Below are 24,953 nucleotides of genomic sequence, written 5' to 3'. Positions count from 1 at the left end.
TTACGTCCGTTTCGGGGGCCCGGTAGGACCCCCGAAACGGACGTAACCCTATAGTTTAAATTTCTTTTAATTGGTAAGCATTCTTTGCACCATTAGTCTGAAGTCCGAGTATACAGCAATGCTGTAGCTTTGGTAATTCAAATCTTGCTTTTCACAGGCCAGTCTCAGCACGGAATCGCTGTTGCTGTAGTTTAGCAATTTGGATACTACAGGGCGTGCAGGTACCCAGGGTGGACGTCTTGGCTTCAATGAACGGTGCACTCACCTCCATCCAAAAGGTGAGACATGTTTTCATCATACTCTCCACATAGATTTCCATACTGTCTGCAGCTGTCGTTTTGGGCACACTCAATATGCATAGGTTGTTTTAGCTGAATCTTACTCCAAGATTTTCGTTTTTAGACTTTATCACTGATACCCCGTTCTCCCTGTTTAACTTTTTCCCAATCTTTTGTTTCAGGTCATCCTTGACACCAGGACTGGGTTGTTCTGCAGTGTCCAGGCTGCTCGCAGGTTGTCTATTTTGGTGGCCATAGTGTCAATCCACGATTGACTCTATTGCATTACAGGAAGCAGGGTTTTCACATTGGGGTCCGCCTCAGCTACACAGTGGTAAGAGCTCTCAAACCTGCCTCTTTTGTCCTCCATGAACTGCACTTTACTTGTACGTTTTGGTTTCGAAAAGCAACCGAGAATGTTTATAATTAGATTTACCCATATTTAACATATTCACTGTTCCTTTGGCATCTTCGTTCCCCAAGTCACTGTTCAGCTGCATAGCCTACAGCACGTGTTAATCCACAACCAACGTGGTAGGGCAAGTTCTTTTGAGCAGTGCTTAATTTGAGCTGGTGGCTTCCGGTGCTTGACACCGGCACTGATGATACTGATGACAGTCTGCCAAATGGAGGCATTGGTTATGTAATTTAGAGATGAGCAGATCAACAACTGTTTATCAATTTAATATACATTAATAAAAACAACTAATGCCTGCCGACCAAGACATTCTTATAGCTTTGGGTGTCTGAATTCTGACACTTGTAGGAGTGTGATGGTTAGCAATTGTTTAGGTACTGTTGTTGGCAGCACTGGCAGGAACAATGGATGGTACAGACTGCAGTGGCCTCCTGACAAAGGCACTGCCACTTATTTACTTTTTACAAATTAACCACTGCTCTTGGGGCGCCCAGTGGAAGCTTTTGTTGTATTTCCTGACGTTCCCAGTGGTAGGCAGCACAACAGACCTCTCACCTGAAAAGTATGTTTGGCAGTGAGGTGGACAATTTTTACTCACATGGTTCATTAGAACAAGTTGTTGAATTAAGTGCATTCTTCCATTGTCAGTCTCTGCTTTTATTTGGATGCTCCCTGTTTCGCTGTAGAACCTGAGTAATTTGATTGCAGCAAGTCCTCAAAGATGCCCTCTCTGTCCCTCTCAACTCCTTCACAGGGTTCTTCCCAAAACCCACATCAGTGGCGGCATATGTAGACCCAGCCAGGTGTCATATGCGTATGAATCCTCACTTAATCAATGGGGGTTCCACTTAAGTATGACATCACAAGTAGCAAAAACCATTGTGGTGCCATTCAGTGCGAAATATGTTGCTTCATATGTTGTGCCTTATTGGATGATGGCAAATCAGTTCACCTGCCCAACAACTACCAGTGGTATGAGTGAGTTTACCCGATCTGCCACATGGCCCACCAGCGACCCGGTATTCACCCAAGGCACAACATACACAGGCCTGTGCCTTGATTAGGGATTGCCGGAGTCCATCACTCACGCTGCAAGGAGCATTTTGGTCTCTGTACGGTATGCAGCTGCCGCTGGGCCTCACATTTGTTTGCTGGGCCAATGCACAAAGCTGCACCAGCCCCGTCTAACACCGGGACACCCTAGGCGGTCAACTAAGCCCCGCACCATCTTATGCTGCTCCGGACTTCTGGAGTCGCTTCGGGTCCTGGGTGAGCCACACCACCCACAAGTAAGCACTGTGTAGCCCTCGTTGCACCAGGAATCAGGTTTCTGCCATGTATAAAGCCCTGAGACCTCTATATTTTAGAAATAATGCTTTCTGGCCTGCGCCACTACACTCAAATGTGGCCATCCTGGAGCTTTCCCTCTAGTTCTCAGCTGTGTGGTCAGAATGGTAGAGCCTGTGAAGACAAGGGATTTCCAATTACAACAGGTCTTCTGTTTAAGCAGCGTTTTACATGCAGTAGCAGCATCTTACATAAGTAGGCCTCACATAAATGACTGTCCTCATTATGGCAACCAACATCAGACCGCCCCTCGAATGTGGAGACACAGAGGTCCTTGTATTACTTGACCTCTCTGTAGCTTTTGACATGGGCTGTCACCCCACCCTATCCAGAAGACTACACAAAACAAGAATACAGGTACCCACTCTCAACTGGTTATGTTCCTTCCTAACAGGAAGAAAATAAAGAGTCAACCTGGCCCTACGCATCACGGTCAAGAACCTCATATTAGGAGTCCCCCACGAATAATCCCCCAGTCTGTTAGTCAACGTAAACTTGACTCCACTGACGGACTCATCAGATCATACAACATCAACATAATCTACACAGATGATACCCAACTGACACTCTCTAGGTCAGACAAGACCCCCGCTATAAAAAACAACTTCACCACATGCATGACTGCGATAACCATGTGAAAGAAAACTAACTCCCTTAAACGAAACATAGACGAGACTGAAATGGTGATCTTCGGAAGGAAAGCCTCTGCCTGGGACTCTGCCTGCTGGCCAACTAACCTCAAAGACATCTTGGAATCATCCTGGACGACAAGCTCAACATGATAGCCCTTACAAATGCAGTGACCTACACCTGCTTCCACAGCCTTAGCAGGCCGTGAAAAATCTTCAAATGGCTACCAGAGAACATCAGGAAAACAGTTACACAGGCCTTGAACACGAGCAGACTCCACTACGGCAACACGCTCTACACAGGAATCACTAAGAAGCTCCTGGCAAGGCTCCAGACCATTCAAAAACTTTCATTGCTCTTTTTTCACCACTAAATGTCAGAGTGCCATTGAAAGAGCAACCTTAGCTTTGCCGGAGGAGGGAGCCACCTTGTTGCTTGCAACATATTACTATTTAATTGCTTGCCAAACCAAAGATATTTGTTGTCTACAGGCCCACGTGCTACTCGTCAGAACCAACAAGGAGTCTGAAGGCACAGTCCCTAAAATCCTGTTGTGGGTCTTCTCTGCCCAGGGTTGGCAGCAAGGTTATATTGTTCAGATTACCAGTAATGTCGATGCTCAGAGTGAGGTGGGAGGGGTGCAGTATATGTGGCAACAGCACCAACACCCGTCCAAACGTTCCAACCGGGATATTCTCACATAGGGAACACTACAAGAGGCGTCCGTCTTTAAGACTTCAGGATCTCAGAGAGTCACAAACACCCGCATCCCAGCAGCTGATCTTGGAGTCGACATAGGTAGGCCATTGGGCCACCTCATGAATGCCTCTTTATTTGCTGGGCCCCAGGTGATGGGGTCCCTTGGGCCGAATTTGGACCAGGGATGGAAGGACATGCCCCCTCCCTCTATTACATAGCTGGATCCCAAGTGATGGGGTCCCCAGGGCCAATATTGGCCCTAGGATGGGGACTGCGTGCCCGCTACTCATTGATAACATGGCTGGACCCCGCGAGACGGCGTCTCCATGGCCAGGAAAGCAACCTCGGGAGGGAGCTGAGTGGACCCTTCAAATTTAAAATGGGGCCAGGCCCTAAGAGATGTGGTCCCCGGGGCCAAATCCGAGCCAGGGAGGGGAGGCCACATACCCCCTCCCTTAAAACAAGCATTTGCAATGCAATAGGTCTTGCATTAGGAAAGTTTGAGCTATTGGTCTTGTAAATGAATTTTTTTTTATTTATGTGTTGTTTTTGAAAATAGCTAAATTAATAGCTTTGTCATTTACAATGCCAATAGTTCTAACTTTCGCAAATGTGACAACTATAGCATTTGTAATGCAACATGTTTTGTATTTACGTGACTTAGATGTATTGATATTACAAATAACAATGGCTTTTAATTTTTTTAAATAATGAATACTTAAATAAAAGTGATTGTAATTTATAATGGCAATAGCTTAAACTTTTGTAAATAACTTTTGTGAAGATTATGTTCAGTATTTTTTTGTGACGTGAAATATTAACATCTTTTCGTGACATGTGTAATAAAGCTTGAAACATTGAGAGAAAATATTTGAACCAGTGATGCTGTGGTGGTGCTGAGTGATGCTGTAGTTGGGCTGAGTGATGCTGTGGTTGCGCTGCTGTGGTGGTGCTGGGTGGTGCTGTGGTGGTGCTGAGTGATGCTGTGGTGGTGCTGAGTGATGCTGTGGTGGTGCTGGGTGATAATGTGGTGGTGCTGAGTGATAATGTGGTGGTGCTGAGTGATAATGTGGTGGTGCTGAGTGGTGCTGTGGTGGTGCTGTGTTGGTGTTGAGTGATAATGTGGTGGTGCTGATTGATAATGTGGTGTTGCTGAGTAATAATGTGTTGGTGCTGAGTGATAATGTGGTGGTGCTGAGTGATAATGTGGTGGTGCTGAGTGGTAATGTGGTGCTGCTGAGTGGTAATGTGGTGGTGCTGAGTGGTAATATGGTGGTGCTGAGTGGTAATGTGGTGGTGCTGAGTGATGCTGGGGTAGTGCTGAGTGATGATGTGGTGAGGCACAGCAAGGGGCAGAGAGGAGAAGTAGAACAAACCCCAAGGGTAGAACAGGCACAGAGGCCCGGGGGAAGGTAGAACAGGCACAGAGGACAGGGGGAGGGCAGACAGGGACAGTGATTAGAGGCAGAGAGCATGTGAAGGGACAGTAAACCCTGATGGTATAAAGGGTGGAGGTAGGGAGGAGAAGTGGAAGAGACCCCAATGGTAGAACAGGCACGGAGGACAGGGGGAGGGCAGACAGGACAGGAACAGTGAGGAGAGAGAGAAGATGCGAGAGAGTCTGAGGGCAGAATAAACAAGGAGAACAGGGAGGAGCGGGCAGTGAAGAGAGGGCAGAGATTGAAGAAGACAGATGGCTTGAGGGTGAATGTGACAGTAGGCAAGTAGCAGAGGGGGCAAAAGGATAAAGGGCAGGTAGCACAAGGGCAGTGAGCATGAGAGTACTGTCAGAAGTTAGGATAGGGCAGAGAGCACAGAAAAGTGAGAGGTAGAACTGAACGTGGCTGGAGAGTGAGAACACAAAGGACAGAAGACTATGGGTAAACAGGGCAGAAGCAGTATCGGAGCACAGGATGGACAGAGACGAGTGGGGGCAGAGGTGACCCAGTAGGGGGGCACAATAATTGAGGCTGAGAGCCCCTCATTGCTCACCCGCTCCTGCCCCACGGTATCTACAGCCCCTCACTGCTTACCAGCTCCTGCCCAGGGGTATGTACCGTGCCTCGGAGCTCACCAGCTCCTTTTCCGGTGTATCTACAGCCCCTTTGCTTCTCCCCACCTCCTGCCTCCTGGGCTTCGCGGCATTTGATGGCTGAAGGGGAAACCCAAGGTGGGCAGAGCCGGGGAGGGAGGAGAGACAAAGTTCTGAAAAGCAGGGTATTTGATTAAAGTCAAGGGAGGCAGTTTGTTGTCAAGGGAGGAATAGAAGTAAAATTTAAAAAGCACCCCGAGTGCCTGTGTAGACGGTGCCACGGCTCTCGGCTTACAGCCCGGGATTCCTTAGTATGAGCACCATCTTGAGAAATTTAGGGACATTATGATGGAAGGAAGCGGGCGGGCAAAGCATAACGAGGAACATGCCCCGAGCCTAGGACTCCACCCGGAGTGATGGTAATCTTAGCACATCTGTGTGTGCGGGCCATAAAAAGGAGGGCGGAGAGGAAAGAGCACCTTGGCAGAATTAGGGCCCGGGGTGGCGGGAGTTTAGAACTAGTGAGGAAAAAATGTATTTGTTTAGAACAGCTAGAGCAAACTGCGCCACTTTGCCTGCAAGTTCTCGCCTCCTGGCGTAGCAGTGAATGGGCTGCTTGTCTGCATGCTGCTGCCTGTGTGTTTTATTTAGGATTGCACATTCCATTTGAATCCAGTTTCCTTGCATTGCGTCTGCCCAGGTCAAGGATGAATGGCTGTCAGATTCCTCGCGGAATGAAAAGAAGAAAAACAACAGCAGGAGCACGAGCTAATCAGAGAAAAATGTTAATGGGCGGGAGGCGGGGAGGTGTAAATACACACTGCGAGAGCACAACCTTGAGAGAAGGTTTAGGTAGGAAGGGGAGGAGTGTTCATGCTGGGGCCAGCCGGGAGCAGCAGACTGGTGGGTCAGTATACATATAAGTGGTTGTGCGCTGTAAGTTGTATATAGCAATAAAGGAGATTACGACTGCCACCCTAGGGGTGACCTACCAAAAAATAGAGCGGGCTGGGTTGGATTTAGCGACGGACCCCTGCCCTGCTGTAGCTGCCAAGAGAGCCAAGGTCGACATAGTGCACTAAAATAACCCATATGAGGTGAGTTCTTCCTCGCCGTGGTCAGAGATGAACACGCTGCTAAAGGCAGGCCTGGGATCTCTCCCAGGCCACAAAGCCCACCTTTGCGTGAATCCAGGGCAGCCAGAATAACAGCGGGGTGAACGGGTCGGGGAGAGAAGTCGTCGCGGGCCACCTTAATAAAGGACATTACAAACAGATATAATGCATTTACCGCACAGAGGCGGTCCTCTGGAACAGCTCAAAAAGCAAGCCCTACATTCCCTGTTTTAGAGGTGTGCTCTATGGAATGAACCTACAAAAAGCCTCCAGTGACTCTTACTCCCAACCCTGCAGACAAACATCTTCTGATGGCTAGGTGCTTGCATTATACTTCAATGCATGGGAGTACTGCGAGGAGGTAATGGAAAGTTGGCCACCCTAGTTTCTCATATCTCCAGGGCTGTGAAGACTGTACGACCATCACAATATACTACAGATTTTGCACAGATTATCGAAAGAAATGTGAATGCCCAGGGTCATTATGTAATTAACAGTCAATAAGGGACCTTCTCCAAACTATATCAGAGGGGACTAAGACCGTAAAATAGTTCCAAAAGGGGCTTGGTAATAAATAAACGTATAACATTGTGGAATAATTACAATTGAATATCGACGAAAAAAGAGCTGGGGGGGTTTGCAGTCAGTAAATAAGCTATCCTAGTTGGCCGGGCAATCCGCTCGGTTTGCAGAGCACACGATTCCTTGTCTGGTGTGCGCAGGAGGATTTTTTACGCCAACCAGTCCAGGGCAGGGAAAAGTGGATGTTGCTTTTCCGCATGCATTGAAAGAGCTTCCTGTTTACCCAAGCATTTGAGCCAGGCAACCTCCTCTCACCGCTGAATGCTGCCATTGTTTCAGCATTTAAATACATATTTCCCTGCTTCTTCCATGCCCAAGGTCAGTGCTTTTTTCACAATATCCTTTCGCCTACGAGATCCATTGGAAGCAACGGGTTCGAGCAAATTCGGAACGTCTGTTTACCCCTGCAAGTTTCTTTAGCAGGCAACAGCAAGGTCAGCTGGCCTCAAGAAAACTAGACAAAATCTGGTCGGTCATTTGGCTGTAACCTGATCCTTGAGAGAGGCGGCAGCTCCGGGCTTTGTCTTATCGGAAATGTGTTTTTTTTTTAACTGTGCACAACAAATCACGCTCCATTAAAGCAAAGTTTGTGAAAGAATGTCAATGCAGTAAGCAGTAAAACATACAACGCGATTCCATCTTTCCCCGTACGTACACGTTAGCCAGAAGTGAGACTGCCCATTTAACTGCACCATAAATACAGCGTATCTCCCTCTAGAACCTATTTGTGGTTTTGTTTTTTGCAGTCAAGTCTCGCGGGCGAGGGGGATTCAATGGCTTTACAGAGACTCCGTCACAATACGGACAACATGCAGCGCTGGTGCAGGCAGGAATATCGCTGCATGTAAGATTTTCTGCATAATACAAACACTGAAGTGAAAAGTATCAAAAATACTGTGAATTGTAGCACAGCGATCGACAGAGCACGATATTCAAGATGCCCAGCGAAATGGTAGGGCAGTTCAAATCGCCCAGAGAAGCGCATAGCTGGAGTACGGAGGAGAGGAAAGTTCTAAACATTTTCAGAAAGCACTGAGAAAAATTGTACCACATTGCTGTGACTCTCCAAACATGGCGCTTACTGTTGAGTCTCTGGGCGCCAGAGAAGAGTTTTTCCCGAGATGCTCGTGTACTCAGGAGGTCCACTGAGCAATAGTTGATGCACCAAGCAGACCATTTAGTAGATGCACAAATGAACAGCTGTGATAATGCGTCGCGCTTCAAGAGCCTGGTGGGGGGGGGGGGGGGGGGGGGGGGCGGGGATGAGAGCGAGTGGGAGGGAATGGGCCACACGCGGGCTGGCGTAGCCTTTACGCTTCAAAAGATCACAGGGCCTGCAGGGAGGGGGGGAGCAGACAAACATCTTCTGATGGCTGGGTGCTTGCATTATACTTCCATGCATGGAGTCCTGCGAGGAGGTAATGGAAAGTAGAGTAACATCGGCGGTATGAGGCTACAAGACGTGCGGGAGGAGTTGTATATATAGAACGAGTCTGCACAAAAAACGAGCCTAACAGGGGCAGAAAAAACTCGGCCGCAAAATGAAAGTAAATAAACGCGGCCGCGAAATGAAAGCCTTTGATGCAACAGGGGGCGGAGCGGATCCCTTTGAAGGGAAGCTGCAGGTGGCACCACGCTGGGGAAGAAACAGATGGCTGGCTTTGATGTGGTGATGCGAGGAAGGCAGGCAGGCGGATAGAAGCACGTGTACAGGACACAAGCACTTCCATAAATCGGCATTAGTTTAGCTCTTAGTTTAGCCCCAATAGGTTTCGAGTTATAAATAACTCGACCTAAAAAGGTAACTATAACTTGTTTCCTCGCCATGCAATGTTTATTACCCACCAATTACAGCACTCATAACATCTTCTATGACACCACTGATACCATCTCTGCAAAATCTGCAGTAAAATTATTGATGAAAAAACTGTACATGGTGGGACCGCAAGTTATAGTTACCTTAGGGCTCGAGTTATAGTTACTTGAGATAACTCTAACTATAACTGCTGAATTTCTATGGTTTTGTGTGTGTAAAATGTTAACCTAACTAGAATGTCCCTGTGCACAATAGATGTGGTGGCTTTATATACCTCAATAGCGCACAATGAAGGTTTAGAGGCAGTGGAATGGAGGTTGCTGGCCTCTACTATACCACCTGAACAAGCAATTTTTCTCTTGGAACTGTTACATTTTTCTTTATACCATAGTTCTTTTAATGTTTGTGATCATGGACTTATGTTCTTTTTGCATAATGATGATTTGAAACTTGATAAAAGCTTTTTGCCTTTGAGTACACTTTGATTACTTGTGTTTGAATTGAAATTAAATTGCAGAGACACTATTGTCCTTTAGCTGTGCACTACCTTGACTGTGGGTTGCCCATGGTCTACTCTTGCATGTGTGTTTGGCCGGCCTGAGATGGCCAGCCAAACACACAGGCGTACTTAGAAGGGCCCTGGCCCGGTCTGAACATGCTGGGTCAGAACACGCAAATGAAAAATACAACGATGAAAGAACATCGTTTTGTTTTTCACCTGCTGGCTCTGACCTAGTAGAGCAACAACACAGCACTCCTCCTCCCCCTCCCATGCCCTGGCCCTCCCTGTACACGCTGGGTCAAACCATGCAAATAAAAAATACAACGATAAAAAAACATTGTTTCGTTTTTCACCTGCTGGCTCCGAGCGAGTAGGGTGACGCTCTTCTGCCATTGCGGAGGACCTGGCCTGGAACAATCACAAAAACCTGTCACTTTCTGTGTACTGTCTTCACTAGGTTTGGTTGCGTGCTTATGACAGAATCATGCCGTCATGTGTCACGGGCGGCGTGTGCTCATGATGGCGTGGTTCCGTCATGCGGCTGCCACTCCGCCCACGCGGCATTAATTCCCTGCCTGTGGGGGCGAATTAATAAGAGGGCGGGCCGTGACGGAACCACGCAATCATGAGCACCCGACGCTCGTGATTCATGACGGCATGGTTCCATGATGAGCACCGTAGCGCCGCGCTCACCCCCAGGCCCCCCGCGCCACGGCGAAGGGGTTAAATTCAAAGACTTGAAAAATCTACCATAATGTAATTCTCTGAAGTGTCAAATGATAAGAGGCAGGAAAGAAATTGTTAAACAGTCTGCTACAAAGCAAACAACCATAACAGTCAACTGCGCTTAACATCATTTAAAATGATCCGCTATATATTTACTAATTATTATAAAAACAATATGGCCCCAGAGTGGAATATAGCAAAAACTGCAATATGTATATTTTTTAAATGTTTAACTATATTTATATACATTTAGGGAGTCTTACCATTACGTTGCGAAGATCGAGAAACTCTCAAGGAAGACTGGTTGCCTTCCACAAAAGGATCCTGTGATTTGGTACTTAAAGTGCTAGTGTGAAGAGCTGAATCCGAATTTGTCCTTGGAAAGAAAAATCAGAAAATGTTGCAATTAATAAACACTTGGAGAAAGGGAGTACATTTCGTCTCACGAAAATTGAGCTTTGATTCGCCGTAAACCAAATACATTCAGTCAGACCCTACCATTCGGAGTCACTTAAGGCAAGCAATGCCTGGTTCTTAAGGCTTCAGCCTTCTCTTTAGAAACAAATGAAACAGAAAATGTTCTTGCTATTTTAAGGACGATTGAAAGATATTTTTCTATTTCCTTCCATAAAACCTGGATTTTTGGACACTCCCAGATAATGTGTTTCCAAGTGCCTTTTTCTTCACATCGAAAGCATTTATCGGCTACTAGGGGGAAGGTAATATGTAGAAAGGACGGGGTTCTATATATTAACCATTTATTGTAAAATTGCATACGTTTAAAGTTTGCTCCTCGAAAGATGGCTTTATTGAATTTGTTTATTTTGTCCCATACCTGTTGATTAATTATAATATCTTCCCTTTTTTCCATCGTTCAATTATCTTGCTGTAAAAGTCCTGGTCCTTACTTTCTGTTAATATTTAATCCAGATACTCATTTTCTTTTGTGTTTTATTATTAAGGGAATTGGAAATATTTTCTTTGTGGGATAAATTTCCTTTATTGAGTTCCCTGAGTTTTGGATTTATCGTAATAAATGACCAGTTCAGAATTGTGTGCGAGTGAATTAACTGGCCGTAAATTTCATCCCAGGATTTCCACCTATTTCCCAGTAGGAAGTCTTCAATTTTTTCAAAACCATTTTGCTTCCAAAGAGTTATTATATTTTTATCCATATGTCCTGCTTCTCCCAGGCTAAAATTCATTAAATTCGTCTTATTACTCACATTGGGTAAATCATAAAATTTAAAAAACGGAGTTTTGACCTTAAAAATCCACTGCAAAGTTTTATATCGTACTTTTTTTGGGTCTTTCGTGGTTCTAACCGGATCATAGATTTTCAATTCCAACAACATCCTTTTCATAAAAAAATTGTCTGTCTCATGACAATCTAGAGAAAAAAAAAACCTATGGGTGTAATGTGCAAAAGACGCAAAATAATATTCTTTGATATTTGGGAGGGACAGCCCTCCTTGTGTGGAAGATAAATATAAAGTGCTCAGTGCAAGTCTAGGGGATTTTTTTGCCCATAGGAAAGAGGAAATCAGAGCTTCTATTTTTTTAAAATATGAGGCCTGGATTGCGCAGGGAATCGCACTGAAAAGGAAATTAAAAAGGGGTAATACCGACATTCGAATTAGCGATGCCCGCCCTATAAGAGACAGGGGTAGTAGATTCCAACGATCTAAAAGTGAACCCACCTTTTTTAATAAAGGTAGAAAATTTAATAAGTAAAGGTCGTCTAGGTTATCCGATATAAATATACCAAGATATCTCTTTGGGTCCGTGTTGTATATCTGCCTGAATTCAGGAGCTAAAGTGTCTGTAGTGCAGTTAAGTAGAATAATTTCTGTTTTGTTTACATTAATTTTATAACCCCCTAGCTTTTGAAAGTCAGAGAAGATTTTTAGAATCTTCAATTGACTTGAGGGTTTAGAGTCTAAAAAAAGGGCAATATCATCCGCATATAGTTTTATATTTGTCATTCCTAAAATTGGGGCGGTGTCAGCTTTAATATTCCTAATGGCGATCGCTAGAGGTTCAATAAAAAGTGCAAATAAAATTGGGGACAAGGGGCAGCCTTGTCGTGTGCCTCTAGTGACCTCACAGGACCCAATGTTGGTATTATTGATGATAATTTGTGCCCTAGAATTCGTGTACAAGTGTCGTAAAAGAGAGATAAAAGCATTCGGGAAGTTAAAACTATGTAAAACTGCAAACAGACAATCCCAGGAGACTAGATCGAAGGCTTTCTCCGCATCTAAAAACCAAATTTGAGCCTTCACCTTGTTAGTTTTAAAATAGTCTAGCGCCTCCAGTAAAAATGTAGTGTTGGATTGGAGATGCCTGCCTGCAATAAAACCGCACTGATCATAAGCTATTAGTGATCCTATTAGTTTATTTAATCGGTTTGCTAAAAGTTTAGTAAAAATTTTATAATCTGTGTTCAGAAGGCTAATCGGTCGGTAAAAATGTATATGTTCCTTGTCCTTTCCCTTTTTTAAAATACTGACCACCACCGCTGTGTGAAAGGAGTCCGGTGGGGGACCGCCTTGAAGTAAATTATTAATTAAATCCAAGAATTCTTTACGCAATATTCCCCCAAATTTTTTAAACAATTCAATGGGAAGGCCATCCTCACCATTGGCTTTGCCATTGGGGAGAGACTCTATCACTTCATCTAGTTCTGATAATGTAAAATCCTGTGTGAGGTAGTTCTTGCCCTCAGTATCCATTTTAGGTATTTCCAATGGCTGAAGAAAATCTGTGATAGATTCAGGTGTAGTCCCTGCAGTTGCTTGATATATCCCCTCGTAATGTTTTAAAAACAGCTCACCAATGGCAGTGGTGGTCTTAACTTGATTTTTAGTGATGGGGTCAGTTAACTGATCTATTCTGTTTCGAGCCTGCTTTTCTTTAGATTGCCAGGCCAGAAGCTTTCCTGTGTACTCACTCTCCTCATAGATTTTTTGTGCCTGAAAATTACTATTTGTCTCACCTAGTTCATAATAAAATTCCTTCATCTTACGCTTCGCCTCATGGAGATTGTGGCTGGAAATCTGGGATCTAACCCTATAATGCTCTTGGGTAGCCTGTGACAGTTCAGTTTGAAGTTTGATTTTCTCCTCCCGTTTTGCCTTTAGCTTGGGGATCTCTTTAGATGTAATTATTCCGCGTAAAGTAGCTTTAAATGCATCCCAGATTATGTTTAAAGGAGCTGTACCTCTATTCTGTGAAAAAAATAGCTCGATCTTTTCATTAATATCAGTGCAACATTGTTGGTCAAGGAGGTTGAGTTTGTTAAAAAACCATCTATTTATAGATCTTGCTTCATAATTCCCCAGTTTAACCTCCATGCAAAGAGCCGCATGATCCGAAAAGGCATTGGGTAGGTAAGCGTAATTATATATTTCTAGATCGTGGGAGGACAAGAAAAAATCCAGCCTTGACGCAGAATTATATTTTGCTGAATGGCATGTGTACTCACGCTTGTTGGGATTCAAATTACGCCAATGGTCAATAACGTCAAGATCTATCTTGCAGCTTTGAACAGCTAAGGAGACTTGGGGTTTATTCTGTCGACGGTCTTTCTTGGAGGAGTCCAATCGAGGGTTTTGCAATAGGTTAAAATCACCCCCCCCAAATTATTGGTCCAGAAAGGCCGGTTAATGCCTGCTTAACCTGTAAAATAGGTTGTGGGTCGTCCAAAATAGGTGCGTAAATTGTGGCAAAGATAATGTTGACATAATTTAATTTACCGTGTGCGACTGCCCATCTGCCTCTAGGATCTATGTACGATCCTTCAAGGTTAAAACCTACATGTCTTCCTATTAGAATGGAAACTCCTCTCTGGGCCAACCCTGCAGGAGCAGATATGTTATAGCCCGTCCAGTTTTTAAAGAGTTTAACTGATTCTGCCTGATCTTTGTGATGGGTTTCCTGCAAATAGATGACATCAGGTATTAGATTTTTTTAACCAGCATTCAATAGCGTACCTAATTCCCCTCCTAGGCTGCTCTCCTGTCCACACCCAATATGATGAGCCCCTTTTTTATAGCTTCTCTAATAGCTAAATCCCTTATATTACAGTCCTGGAGAACAGATTCTGTCCCATCCTTCCAGGCATGGAAGGCAAAAATTACAGCGAATCCAGGGTAGGGAGAAAAAATATGCCCTTAGATCAGGGGCTCTCAAAAAATATGATAAATATTGGAGTGTGTTCGAAGTTTAGATTTCTCTTGTTATTACTTAACCTGATTTATGCTTTATTGAAATTATTTATTAGTCTATCACGACGGTTCTACCTCCGCACGCTGCACTTTAGAACTTAGCTTTGGAATATTAAATGTGAAAACGTTTATTATATATGTATGCTATGTACTTTTTCAATTCTAAACAAAATCTTTTGGTTATTCGAACTAGTTTATTAATTGTCTGCTCTTAAACAACTTTGCACTTTATAACTTAAATGTTAAAACAACAATTTGTATAAATGCTTTCCAGTATTTTCCTTCCTCGTACTATATTAATTGGATTTCAATTGTATTGTATTGCTATATTTGAACTCTCAAAAAAAAAAAAAAAAAAAATATTCTTGCTAATAATCAGGCCTTAGCAGTGTAGGGCCTTTCACCTGTATTTGAAAAACAGGAAAACTGTGGGCATTTCTTTAGTGGCTGCCCTAATCTCGGTTGAAATCACGATATCATTTTCTGTCTGACAGAACATTTGGTCGATTGTGTTTAAGGCTTTAAGATATTCAGTGTGGAATATGACTAATACACACATGACTTAGAAGTGGGTAAAAAAATGAACAATGTGTAAACACTAAGTAAAGTAGGCCACAGAGGCTTGCTGGAGTTTGGTTCAAAGAAAAGAACCAGAACTAGAGGGGTGCCATTCCTTCGGTACCTTCTAACAGTATACACGCTGTGAAAAACCAAAAGCTCTTTAATATATCTGCTAAGGGAACCACATGAGTGTTAAAATGCGTTTCTGTTAAGGAAACAAAAAAAAGGTTTGATATGCATTAGTAACCGAGGTGAGCTCGAACCACAGTTGGTACTTTTCAACAATATTACAATTTTATGTACGAAACAGAAAGAATATGTACTACGTGACCCAATGCACGCAGCTGTATTTAGAGCACCCAGAGTCTCCAACAACTGAGCCCCTATGTACTTAGGGCATGCAGAGCACATCTAAACAGTGGAAGACGAAAAACACTTGCTGCAAGCATAGAAGCATCCCTTGCATCTCACTGAGACCTGCATAACCAGCTCCAACTTGAAACTCAACCCAACCAAAACAAGTTCCCGCTAACCACCAAGAAGCAAACCTGGCTCAATGAAATAAACATTGACAGATTCAAACTCCAACTTTCGTCCAATTCGAAGTGACTCTTGACACTAACCTCGCTCTCAAGGAGCAAGCACAATGTCAAGAAAATGAAGAAAAGCCTAGGACTTGCTCTCTGAAAAGAAACTGAAAACCTCTAAGAACCCTTCACAGAACCCACCATCACGGTGGTTCTTGTCAATGAAGAGAATTTTTGATGGATGGTACTGTTAGCCATGACGGCTGGTCATAAAATTATTCAAAGGTTTTTTGCGTTTCAATGACAAACTCCGAAAGAGTTTTCCCCTAGGGTGTGGTGGTCATTATTGTTTTTTTCCTGTTCCTTATCACCAGGCTTTTCTAGGTGTCGATGCACAGGGAAAAAAAACTTGACATTGTTTCCTCTAATTCGGGTGATTGACATAAAAGTCATGAGATGCTAACTCTAAATGGGCAGGCAGACAAAGAGTTTGAAGGGTATGGTACGCAGTCACATTTGCAACAAAGTAACCTTTCCGCCATGGAAAACAGCATTTACAACGCATCATTTACCAGGCAACCTTTATTACACAGTGGCTTTGCCAGGCATCATTGCCTTTGCACGAAAATCAAAAGTATATATCAGGTAAGTGAAAGCAAAGCAGTCAAGCTGGTTGCCACAGCTCGCGGTGGGAGTAGACCATTTTCCCATATTGTTCAAAGCAAATGATGAAAATAGACCGCTGCACACCAATTCTCCAACAAATTGCACAGTTTATTTTTATTTAGGTACAGAGCAAACCAACACATTTCGATTCAGAACGAGTCTTGCTCTATATTATATATATATATATATATATATATATATTTTTTGCAAATGTTCCCGTAGCAGAGGGAACTGCTTACGTTGGTGCCCGCGTTGGAGACCGGGAGCGTGTCTCCTGGTATTTCAAAAACAAAGGCAAGGACGCGGCACTCTTCTTGTCACGGTAGATTTATTTTTAGGTCTCCAGCAAAACTCCTACGCGTTTCGAACAAACGTTCTTGGTCACGGCAGGTTTCCTTGACTCTCTTCCACCAACCGCTGCTCCGCTTCACCACGGGTGCCTTTTACCGCACGGTGGAGTGCGTATTATTATCCAAAACACTTGGTCCCTATTCCTCGGACCGTTTTCCTCTAAAAAGCACTCAAGCTATTTTGCGCAGTTCACATTCCATATTTATTCATAGCATTGCAGTTTTCAAGAGGGGTTTAACAAATGCGTTTCGGCGTTTCCGCCTTCGTCAGTGTAAACCTACTTTACATTATATGTGCATTTAAATAAAGTTTTGTTGTGACATTCGGTCACGTGCATTAAAAGAAATAAAATACGGCACAATCTATACAATTCATTCATTGTGGCGGCCATCTTTCAGTGATCAAAATAACACTTTGTGAGTATCAGTGTCTTCATATATACTCAATTATTGCACAATACATTTATGGCATTCATTATACTGAGACAACATTTATCATAATGCTCCAGACCAAGACCCCAGGGGGCCTTAACAATGAAGAAGAGATGTGGGCACACATAGGATAGATTCAATATATATGTAAAAGTAGGAACGAAAGTATCAATGACACTACACCACTCACACCCTTTTCCGTCCACCCCTCAAGCTGAACTCCCTCACCTAAGTCCGAATTAGTATAATGCTGCGCTCTACCCAAAATAACAACCAGTATAGGCCCATTCAGGGCAATATTAGCACGGGCAGCACGCTAACTAATGGCACAAAAAAAACAGGCCAACAGGACGACATGAGTTTTGAAATCAGAATAACAAAATTGTAATTGTCAAGCAAACGAATAATGAAATTTAGTCTCAGTGTGGTAAATATTTTACCGTATCATTTTTCCATACAATTACAAGTTCAAGAATAGCTCAATAAAATGAAAGGCAGAGTCCGGGGTGTCTGAGTCTTAAAGGGCTTTAATTCAGAAATGACTCGAGTCAATGGAGATCTATTCCATCAATACAAGGGTTCGGGCATGCAAGGGAAGATGTCAGGAAAGATGTCAACGATTTATTCACAGTACATGACATATATAGTAAAAATGACACAATAGCATTGCATTACAGTAGGCGTGACTAGTGAAATGTATATGATAAGAACATATATGTGTAGCAAAAGGGCGTGAACATGGGTGTGCACAGAGGCGTGAACTAGAAACGTCACAGAAAAGTGTCACAGTGGGTGGATGCTTGGTGAATTCTTGCAGAGTCAGCTGAAACCTATGGCCAGGATGCGCGCGCAGCTACTATGACGTGTGATTGACGTATGTCTGGAGGAAACTAGGAGTCTGACTTTTAACACTAGTAGAAGAGACATAAGTCTGGCATGTCAGATCGACCTGTTCCTAAAACATATCTGATATCTTGTGTTTGGAGGATGTTTATACTGGAGGAAAAAGGTCTTTCGGGTAGAGGCTATGCTACACTGAATGTATGCGTGTCTAGGTGCAGATGCGCGGAGCCAGGGCCTACCATGGTAACGGAAGCAATGAATTTCATGAGGAGGACAGGAAGGCTTTACCCTTTACTCTGCAGCCGGGGAGCTGTTTACTTATTTTACTAGACAGGAATGTGTTTTCGAGGAGGCTGAGCTGGCTACGCTGATAACTTGAAGGCAATAATACTGTTTTTGGCAGGCAGAGCAGGCCGAGCCGGGCACCGCTCGCTTGGCAGGAAGTAAGGCAGAGGTCAGGGATGCATGTCATCTCCACGTTGCAGCTTTCGGAGACAGAGACGGGAAAAGTGGTTCAATGGCATGAATCAGGGCCTAACTCGGCAGAGCCAGGAAAACGTGAAAGTGCACCATGTAAAGACGGTGGCATGGCATACTTAGGAACTGGATTATCAATCCATTCATGGTGGATCTGATAGAGGACATGTTAACGTTGGACGCAAATGTATTTGCGTCATCAAATTCGGTTGCGGAGGGAAGTTACATGCACTTTAACTCGTACATGGAGGCGATGGGGTACTCGTTAGGGGACATAACTGACCATAAAAATTCCAATTACCTCATTCCCTCCTTGTCCCCTACGGACCCATTAGGATATATCTATTTTCATGAGACCATCTATTTGTTCGTATAACATCATTTGTTCTTCTTTCTTTAATCGGGAATGGGAACGTGAACTCGAGCGGGGAACACAAGCTGTGGCGCACAAGCCGCAAATCGCTGGCCCACATTGAAGACATAAACAGCAACTGAATACAATGGCCAATATAATCCCTAGGAATGACAATAGCTTCCATCCCCAGGCTGTTATTACACTCCAGAGCCAACCGGACCAAGTCCAGGAGCCTGGGTTCTGGTGTATCTGATGGGCAATTTCGTGAAGTCTGGTAATGGCCTTATAGACCGAAGGCGCGTTATTAGGAATAAACACGCAACAACTGGATCCGATGACTCTACAAGCCCCGCCCCTATCGGCCAGGATGATATCAAGGACAAGGCGGTTCTGAAGAACAACAAGTCTTATAGCAGACTGCTCTTCTGTTAAGTTGCCCAAAGCTGAAGTAGTCTCATTCACTACTGCTTCGAGAATTCTGGTTAATTTGCGTATCAATTTACTATTGGACACTGTGCCTAAATAGGGAAAGAATCCTTTATTGAAATCTGTATATTGTTCCCATGCGGTTTCAGTATAATCAACTAATGGAAGGTCTCTTTTGTGCCTAACTAGATTGAGGCGGGAATTCCTGTGATAATCAGATGGGGCTAGAAAAACAGGTGGCAGTAGGAATGCAATGTAACAGGTACCATCCCAGTCTAGGGGTAAACGTACATAAGCTGTATGACCACAAATGAAGTAGGAATGTCGGGAAGCTTTGAATGTAGACTTGCCTTTATCACTGAATTCGACCACAGTAGTACATTCACTATGACCTAGGTGTACTGAACCATTCTTTCTGACGCATAATACACCTTTAGCTGGTAAAACTGATATGGATGGTCAGGACTAGTTTCTGACTGAACATTTAAAATCATGAGGTTGAGAGTAAAATTGCCTAATCCATACACTTCATTTTCTAGGTCGGTTCCCGTCCTTTGGGGAAGACCCTCCTTGTCTGGGAAACATGCCTTATTCATAACTGTGTTCAGATTTCCCCATACCCAATTGCCCTGGAAAACTATGGAATCAGCATCTACAGAATTAATTAAACTAAACCATGCACCACAGGAACCATTGTGTGTAAACGGATAAGGAAAGAGGGGCAGAGCTCCCTTGTAGTTCTGATAGGGTGGGAGTCGGCCACATATCCAACAGTTAGTAGCATTGTTGATCTGGTGAGAATGGTGTAACATACGAATGAATGTATTGTTGCGCAGCGCAAGTCGATAAGACAGTTCGTGTGGAGGTAGTTCGCTAAACGTGTGTTCTGCAGTGTCATTAGAAAAAGAATGTGCAATCGGAAAATACATGTACAACATCAAGCTGATGCCAATTAACGTAAGACTCAGAAAAAACATAATAATCAGGGTGCAGATGCACCTACTACGGAGATTCTTACAGTAACGATTTCTTTTCATGATCTCCTGTCTATCTCTCTCTCTATTTGGATCTAGCTTGTACATTGTCAGAAACTGCCTAACCGCTTCACCCAGGAGGGGACTTAAACAATTAAACTGTCTGACTTACTAGACCTCAGTTTTTGTCTGTACTCCTCTTGGGGAGTTTTCTCTCGAAAAGGGAGTTTTGTATCTGTCTTTGGTACGTGAGAGTTCTGGGAGTCAGGGTTTGGCGGAAGTCCATGAAATTTCTTCACATGACTGGAATGCACCCAGCCCTTCCTCCCCTCTAGCTTTACTGCAGTCCGGGTTGTTAACAAAACAATCTTCGGCTCCTTCCAGCGGGGCTCCAAGGGACTTGTCCTATCGAAATTCCGAACAACAACAGTATCCCCCGGGACCAGTGCATGTGGCTTCACCTCGGTGTTGTCTGGGAAGGCTGAAGCAACCTGTGAACGACAAGATTGTAGTGCAGACATCAAGGAAGCAAGGTAATCTGTCAGCATAGTACTTTCGATATCGGTGATCTTTCTCGGCAGAGGCGTCCCCCACATATTAGGAGGTCTACCGAAGACCACCTCATACGGAGATAGCCCTGTTCTAGAATGGGCTACTATCCTCATATAAAACAGTGCAACTGGTAATGCTACTATCCAATCTACGCCTTTCTCTTTACACACTTTAGCAAGGCGAGTTTTCAGAGTCTGATTGTGGCGCTCCACGAGACCTGCTGCCTCTGGATGCCGGACACAGTGAAACTTCCACTGGTACCCCAATAGAAGCGAGATCTGCTTCATCAGTTCAGACGAGAATGGCTGACCGTTGTCTGAATACACAACACGGGGCAAACCGTATCGAGGGAAAAATTCACGAACCAGCTGCCTGGCAGTGGTCGGGGCAGTGTAATCTGGAACAGGATATGCTTCTGTCCATCGGGATAGAGCACATACGACTACGAGGACATACTTGAATCCTCGGCATCTGTCCATCTGGATGTAATCCATCTGGAGGACTTCAAAAGGATAGTCAGGAGGATGAAATCCACCTTGCTCTACGGGAATCCCTTTTCCTGGATTGAACTGACAACAGATCATGCAGGTACGCACTTTCTGTTTTGCTGCTGCTCGTAAATGCTTGTTGAACCAGAGATTCTGTAAACTGTCTAACATGGCTTTTTCACCTAAATGTGCTGGGCTATGTGCAGTGTTGATGATAACTTGAACCATAGAGTCGGGGAGGAACCATGTGGTTTTTCCCCTCGTCATCCAACCCTGATCTGTCTGGACCCCTCCTTGTTCAGCCCATTTCTTGATTTCGTCTGGAGTAGCATGTGTCTGTATGTCAATGACATCTAGTGCGGGGTCCCTTACTGTCATGCAGAGTGTCAGTGATACATCAGTCTTTGTCATATCAGTCGTCTGTGTATGAGTCTGTGCTGTATATTTCGCTGTCTGATCTGCAAAGTCGTTACCCTGGGAAATCTTGTCTGTTACTTTCGTATGTGCCTTGCACTTCATGACGGCTATGGCTGTAGGCAAATGTATTGCTTCTAACAGTGCTTGAATGAGGGGACCGTGCTGGATTTTGGCTCCGTGAGAGGTCAGAAAACCTCTCTCTTGCCAGAGGACACCGAAGTCGTGAACGACTCCGAATGCATAACGTGAATCTGTGTATATGTTTACTTTCTTGTTCTTGGCTAGTATACAGGCTTGGGTCAGAGCAATGAGCTCTGCTGCTTGGGCTGACAGGGTGTCAATGCGATGTGTTTCTAAGACTTCAGTTTCAGTGGTCACTGCATATGCGGCCACTAGCTCTCCTGTACTTGTTCTCATGCATGAACCATCCACATAAAGTGTCAGGTCTGGATCGGGTAATGCGACATCTGTCAAGTCTTGTCTGGGTTTCGTAACTGTGTCAACTACATCTACGCAGTCATGTGGAGTAGGATCTGTTGTGCTTGACGGTAAAAGTGTAGCAGGATTCAGTGTATTACAACGTTGGATCTCTATATGGGGTTGGAATAATGTCAGTTCATAACCTGTCAGTCGTGCTATAGTCAAGTGTTGGGTCTGTGTTCTGTTTAGAAGAACTTCCACAGAATGTGGAACCTGTACTGTCATTTGGTGTCCCAATACAATGGAATCACTTTGTCTGATTGCTAGAGCTGTCGCTGCAACTGATTTCAAGCACGCAGGCAAGGCCTGGGCTACTGGGTCTAATGTGCTCGAAAAATAAGCACACGGTCTGTGTTTGTCCGCTTGAAGCTGAGTGAGAACCGACAACGCTGTGCCATCGGGTTCTGTGACAAAAAGTGTAAAAGGTTTATTGTAACATGGTGTCGCTAACACTGGTGCTTGACATAAAGCTTTCTTTAATTCGTCAAAAGCTTGTGTATGTTCCTGAGTCCAGGGGAGGACAGTCGAAGACGCTGCCTCCTGTGTTGTTAACTGTATGAGTGGTTTAGCTAGAAATGCATATTGTGGAATCCATTGTCTGCAATAGGAAGTGAGTCCAATAAAGGCTCGTACTTATTTCTGTGTCTTGGGTTGTGGAAGATGTGCAATTAACTGTATACGATCTGGTGTCAGCTGTCTCCCCTCTTTGGACAGCAAGTGCCCAAGGTACACAACTTGCTGGGCACAGAATTGCAGCTTCGAAGGAGACACCTTGTGTCCCTTGTCCGCCAAGAAAAACAATACTGTCAGTGAGGCTTGTTCACATTCTGGCTCACTTCGGGCGGTGATCAAGAGATCATCGACGTACTGTAATAGGGCAGTAGTGGGAGGCATGTGAATATCATCGAGTTGTCGTTTCAGTGCTTGGCTGTAGATGCTGGGGCTTTCTGTGAATCCTTGAGGTGCGCGTGCAAATTTGAAGCTTCGGCCATTTAAACAGAATCCGAAAAGATACTGGCTTTCCGGATCAATAGGAACACTAAAGAAGGCGTTCTTTAGATCGATTACAGTAAAGAACGTCGCCTCTGAATCAATAGCTGTTAATAAGGAAGAGATATCCGGGACCACAGGGTACTGTGGTACCACACATTTATTCAATTCGCGTAAATCAATAATCAGTCGATAAACTGGAGGTGCATTGGGATCAGTACGTTTAAGAATCGGAATGATAGGAGAATTACAAACATTGGAGTCGGTTTCTACAACCACTCCTTGTGCAATGAGCTCGTCAATGATTTTCAGTAAACCACTACAGCATCTGGTGGTAACTTATATTGTCGGATACGGGGTAGTATAACTCCTGGCTTGAGTGTAACACGGTACGGTGTAATGTGCATACAACCTACATCAGTGGGGCCTTTCGCCCATAAATGTGCAGGAACGTTCTGTAACCTGGGATCAAAATCTCTCAACACATAATGGCCCTTGAAGTCACGAAGGAACAGCCTGTCTCCTTCCGGAGAACAACAAATTACAGCTCCTAGAGCTTTCAGAGTTTTTATACCAAGCAAGTTTTCTGGACATGATTTCGTGAGCAATAAATCTGTGGTTCGGGACAATGGACCAACTGCAAGGGGTACTGGTTTCGATACTTCATTAACAATAGGCTTTCCTGAAAATCCAAGGGAAACATTCTGTGAGCCTGAGAGGGGTGCCCCTGGAACCTCTTCGTGACTGATGGTTGTCCTGCTTGCCCCTGTGTCAATCAAAAACTTTCTATCTTTCCCTAATACCTGACTATGTACATAAGGACCCTCTTGGTCTACAGGAACCTCTATAAGGGGCAAGCCAACCTCCCTCTCTAGGCTGTTTCATGTGTATTGCTGATAATCGGGGTAATCAGATTGGGCATACTGATACATCTACTGTGTGACATGCTGAGTCGCGGCAATGGGTTGGGGCTGTGGTACCGCTACGGCCTGCTGTGGAACATGCATAGGTTGTACATTTTGTGGAACATGTTGTTGGACCTGATCCTGGCTGGGCGGACGTGGTCTCTCTTTGGTTTTGCCTGTGGCGATATTGTGTTTCAAAACTGCGCAATCGTTTACATAGTGACCTGGCTGTTTACAATAGTTGCATGTCCCTTTAACGGGAGCTGATGAATTATTAGAATGTGTCGCGCCTTTCTTCTGACCATCTGCTGGAACCGACTGAGCAACTAACATTTTCATTTTCGTGTCTTTCATACGTCTCTGTTCGGGATCATGTTCCTCTCTAATTCTGTTCTGGTGATATTGTAACATTTGTAACATTTGGGAAGGCGAATTGGCTTGCCATGTGCTCTCAACTTTCAGTACACGGTTCTTAACCTGGGGCAGAGAATTCTCGACTAATTTTGACACAAAAAGATGTGGGTATGACTCACTACTTGTTTTCAGGCCACTGTTAATAGTAAAACATTTCTCGAATCTGGAATAAAAATCACTAGTGTCTTCGTCGGGTTTCTGTTTGCAGGCTGAGATTGCATCCCAATCCTCCTTTTTAGTTGCTAACAATCTTGGCAAAACCTGTACTAACAATCCTGGTAATGCTTTAGTTTTATCCCCAAGGCCTACACCTGGGGTTCGACCAGTTTCTTCGTTTTCTAATGCAGCCCAATCCATCTTTTTGTCTCCCACCTCCCATTCTTTTTCTTTGAGTTTCTCGTAAATACCGGCAGGCAATAACACTTTCAATATTTTCATAATATTGGGGTAGGTGTAGTCACCCATGAGTAACATGTCTTTTATTTCACGGTGGAAACCTGCAGGGTCTTTATCGTGACTGGGCACTATTTTCTTCATTTCCAATAATTCCATTTTAGTTATGGGCGTGTAAACGAACACACGTTCAAGGGTATTATCGTCTTTCCTGACTGGATGTACTTCACGTAAAGGATTCTGTTTGTCTAAGTGATATGGCTGCCTGACTGGGGGTGGAACGGAAACAAGATGTGGAGTCAAGAAAGTTCTATATTTGTGACGTTGTT

General features: G+C 44.2%; 1 protein-coding gene across 6 annotated transcripts in view; it reads right to left on the bottom strand.

The window, feature by feature from the left end:
- Positions 1-24,953, bottom strand: part of CRTC3 (CREB regulated transcription coactivator 3) — a 1,134,508-nt gene that overhangs the window by 413,010 nt on the left and 696,545 nt on the right. For all 6 annotated transcript variants that reach the window (XM_086958213.1, XM_086958215.1, XM_086958212.1 and 3 more), the window contains one exon: positions 10,409-10,521. In XM_086958213.1, the coding sequence (XP_086814339.1) occupies positions 10,409-10,521 (113 nt within the window). The remainder of the gene's footprint in view (positions 1-10,408; positions 10,522-24,953) is intronic.

This window comes from Lissotriton vulgaris, chromosome 2_1 (assembly GCF_964263255.1).
Source record: "Lissotriton vulgaris chromosome 2_1, aLisVul1.2, whole genome shotgun sequence".
Taxonomy (NCBI): domain Eukaryota; kingdom Metazoa; phylum Chordata; class Amphibia; order Caudata; family Salamandridae; genus Lissotriton; species Lissotriton vulgaris.
This window is presented reverse-complemented; position numbering and strand designations above follow the sequence as displayed.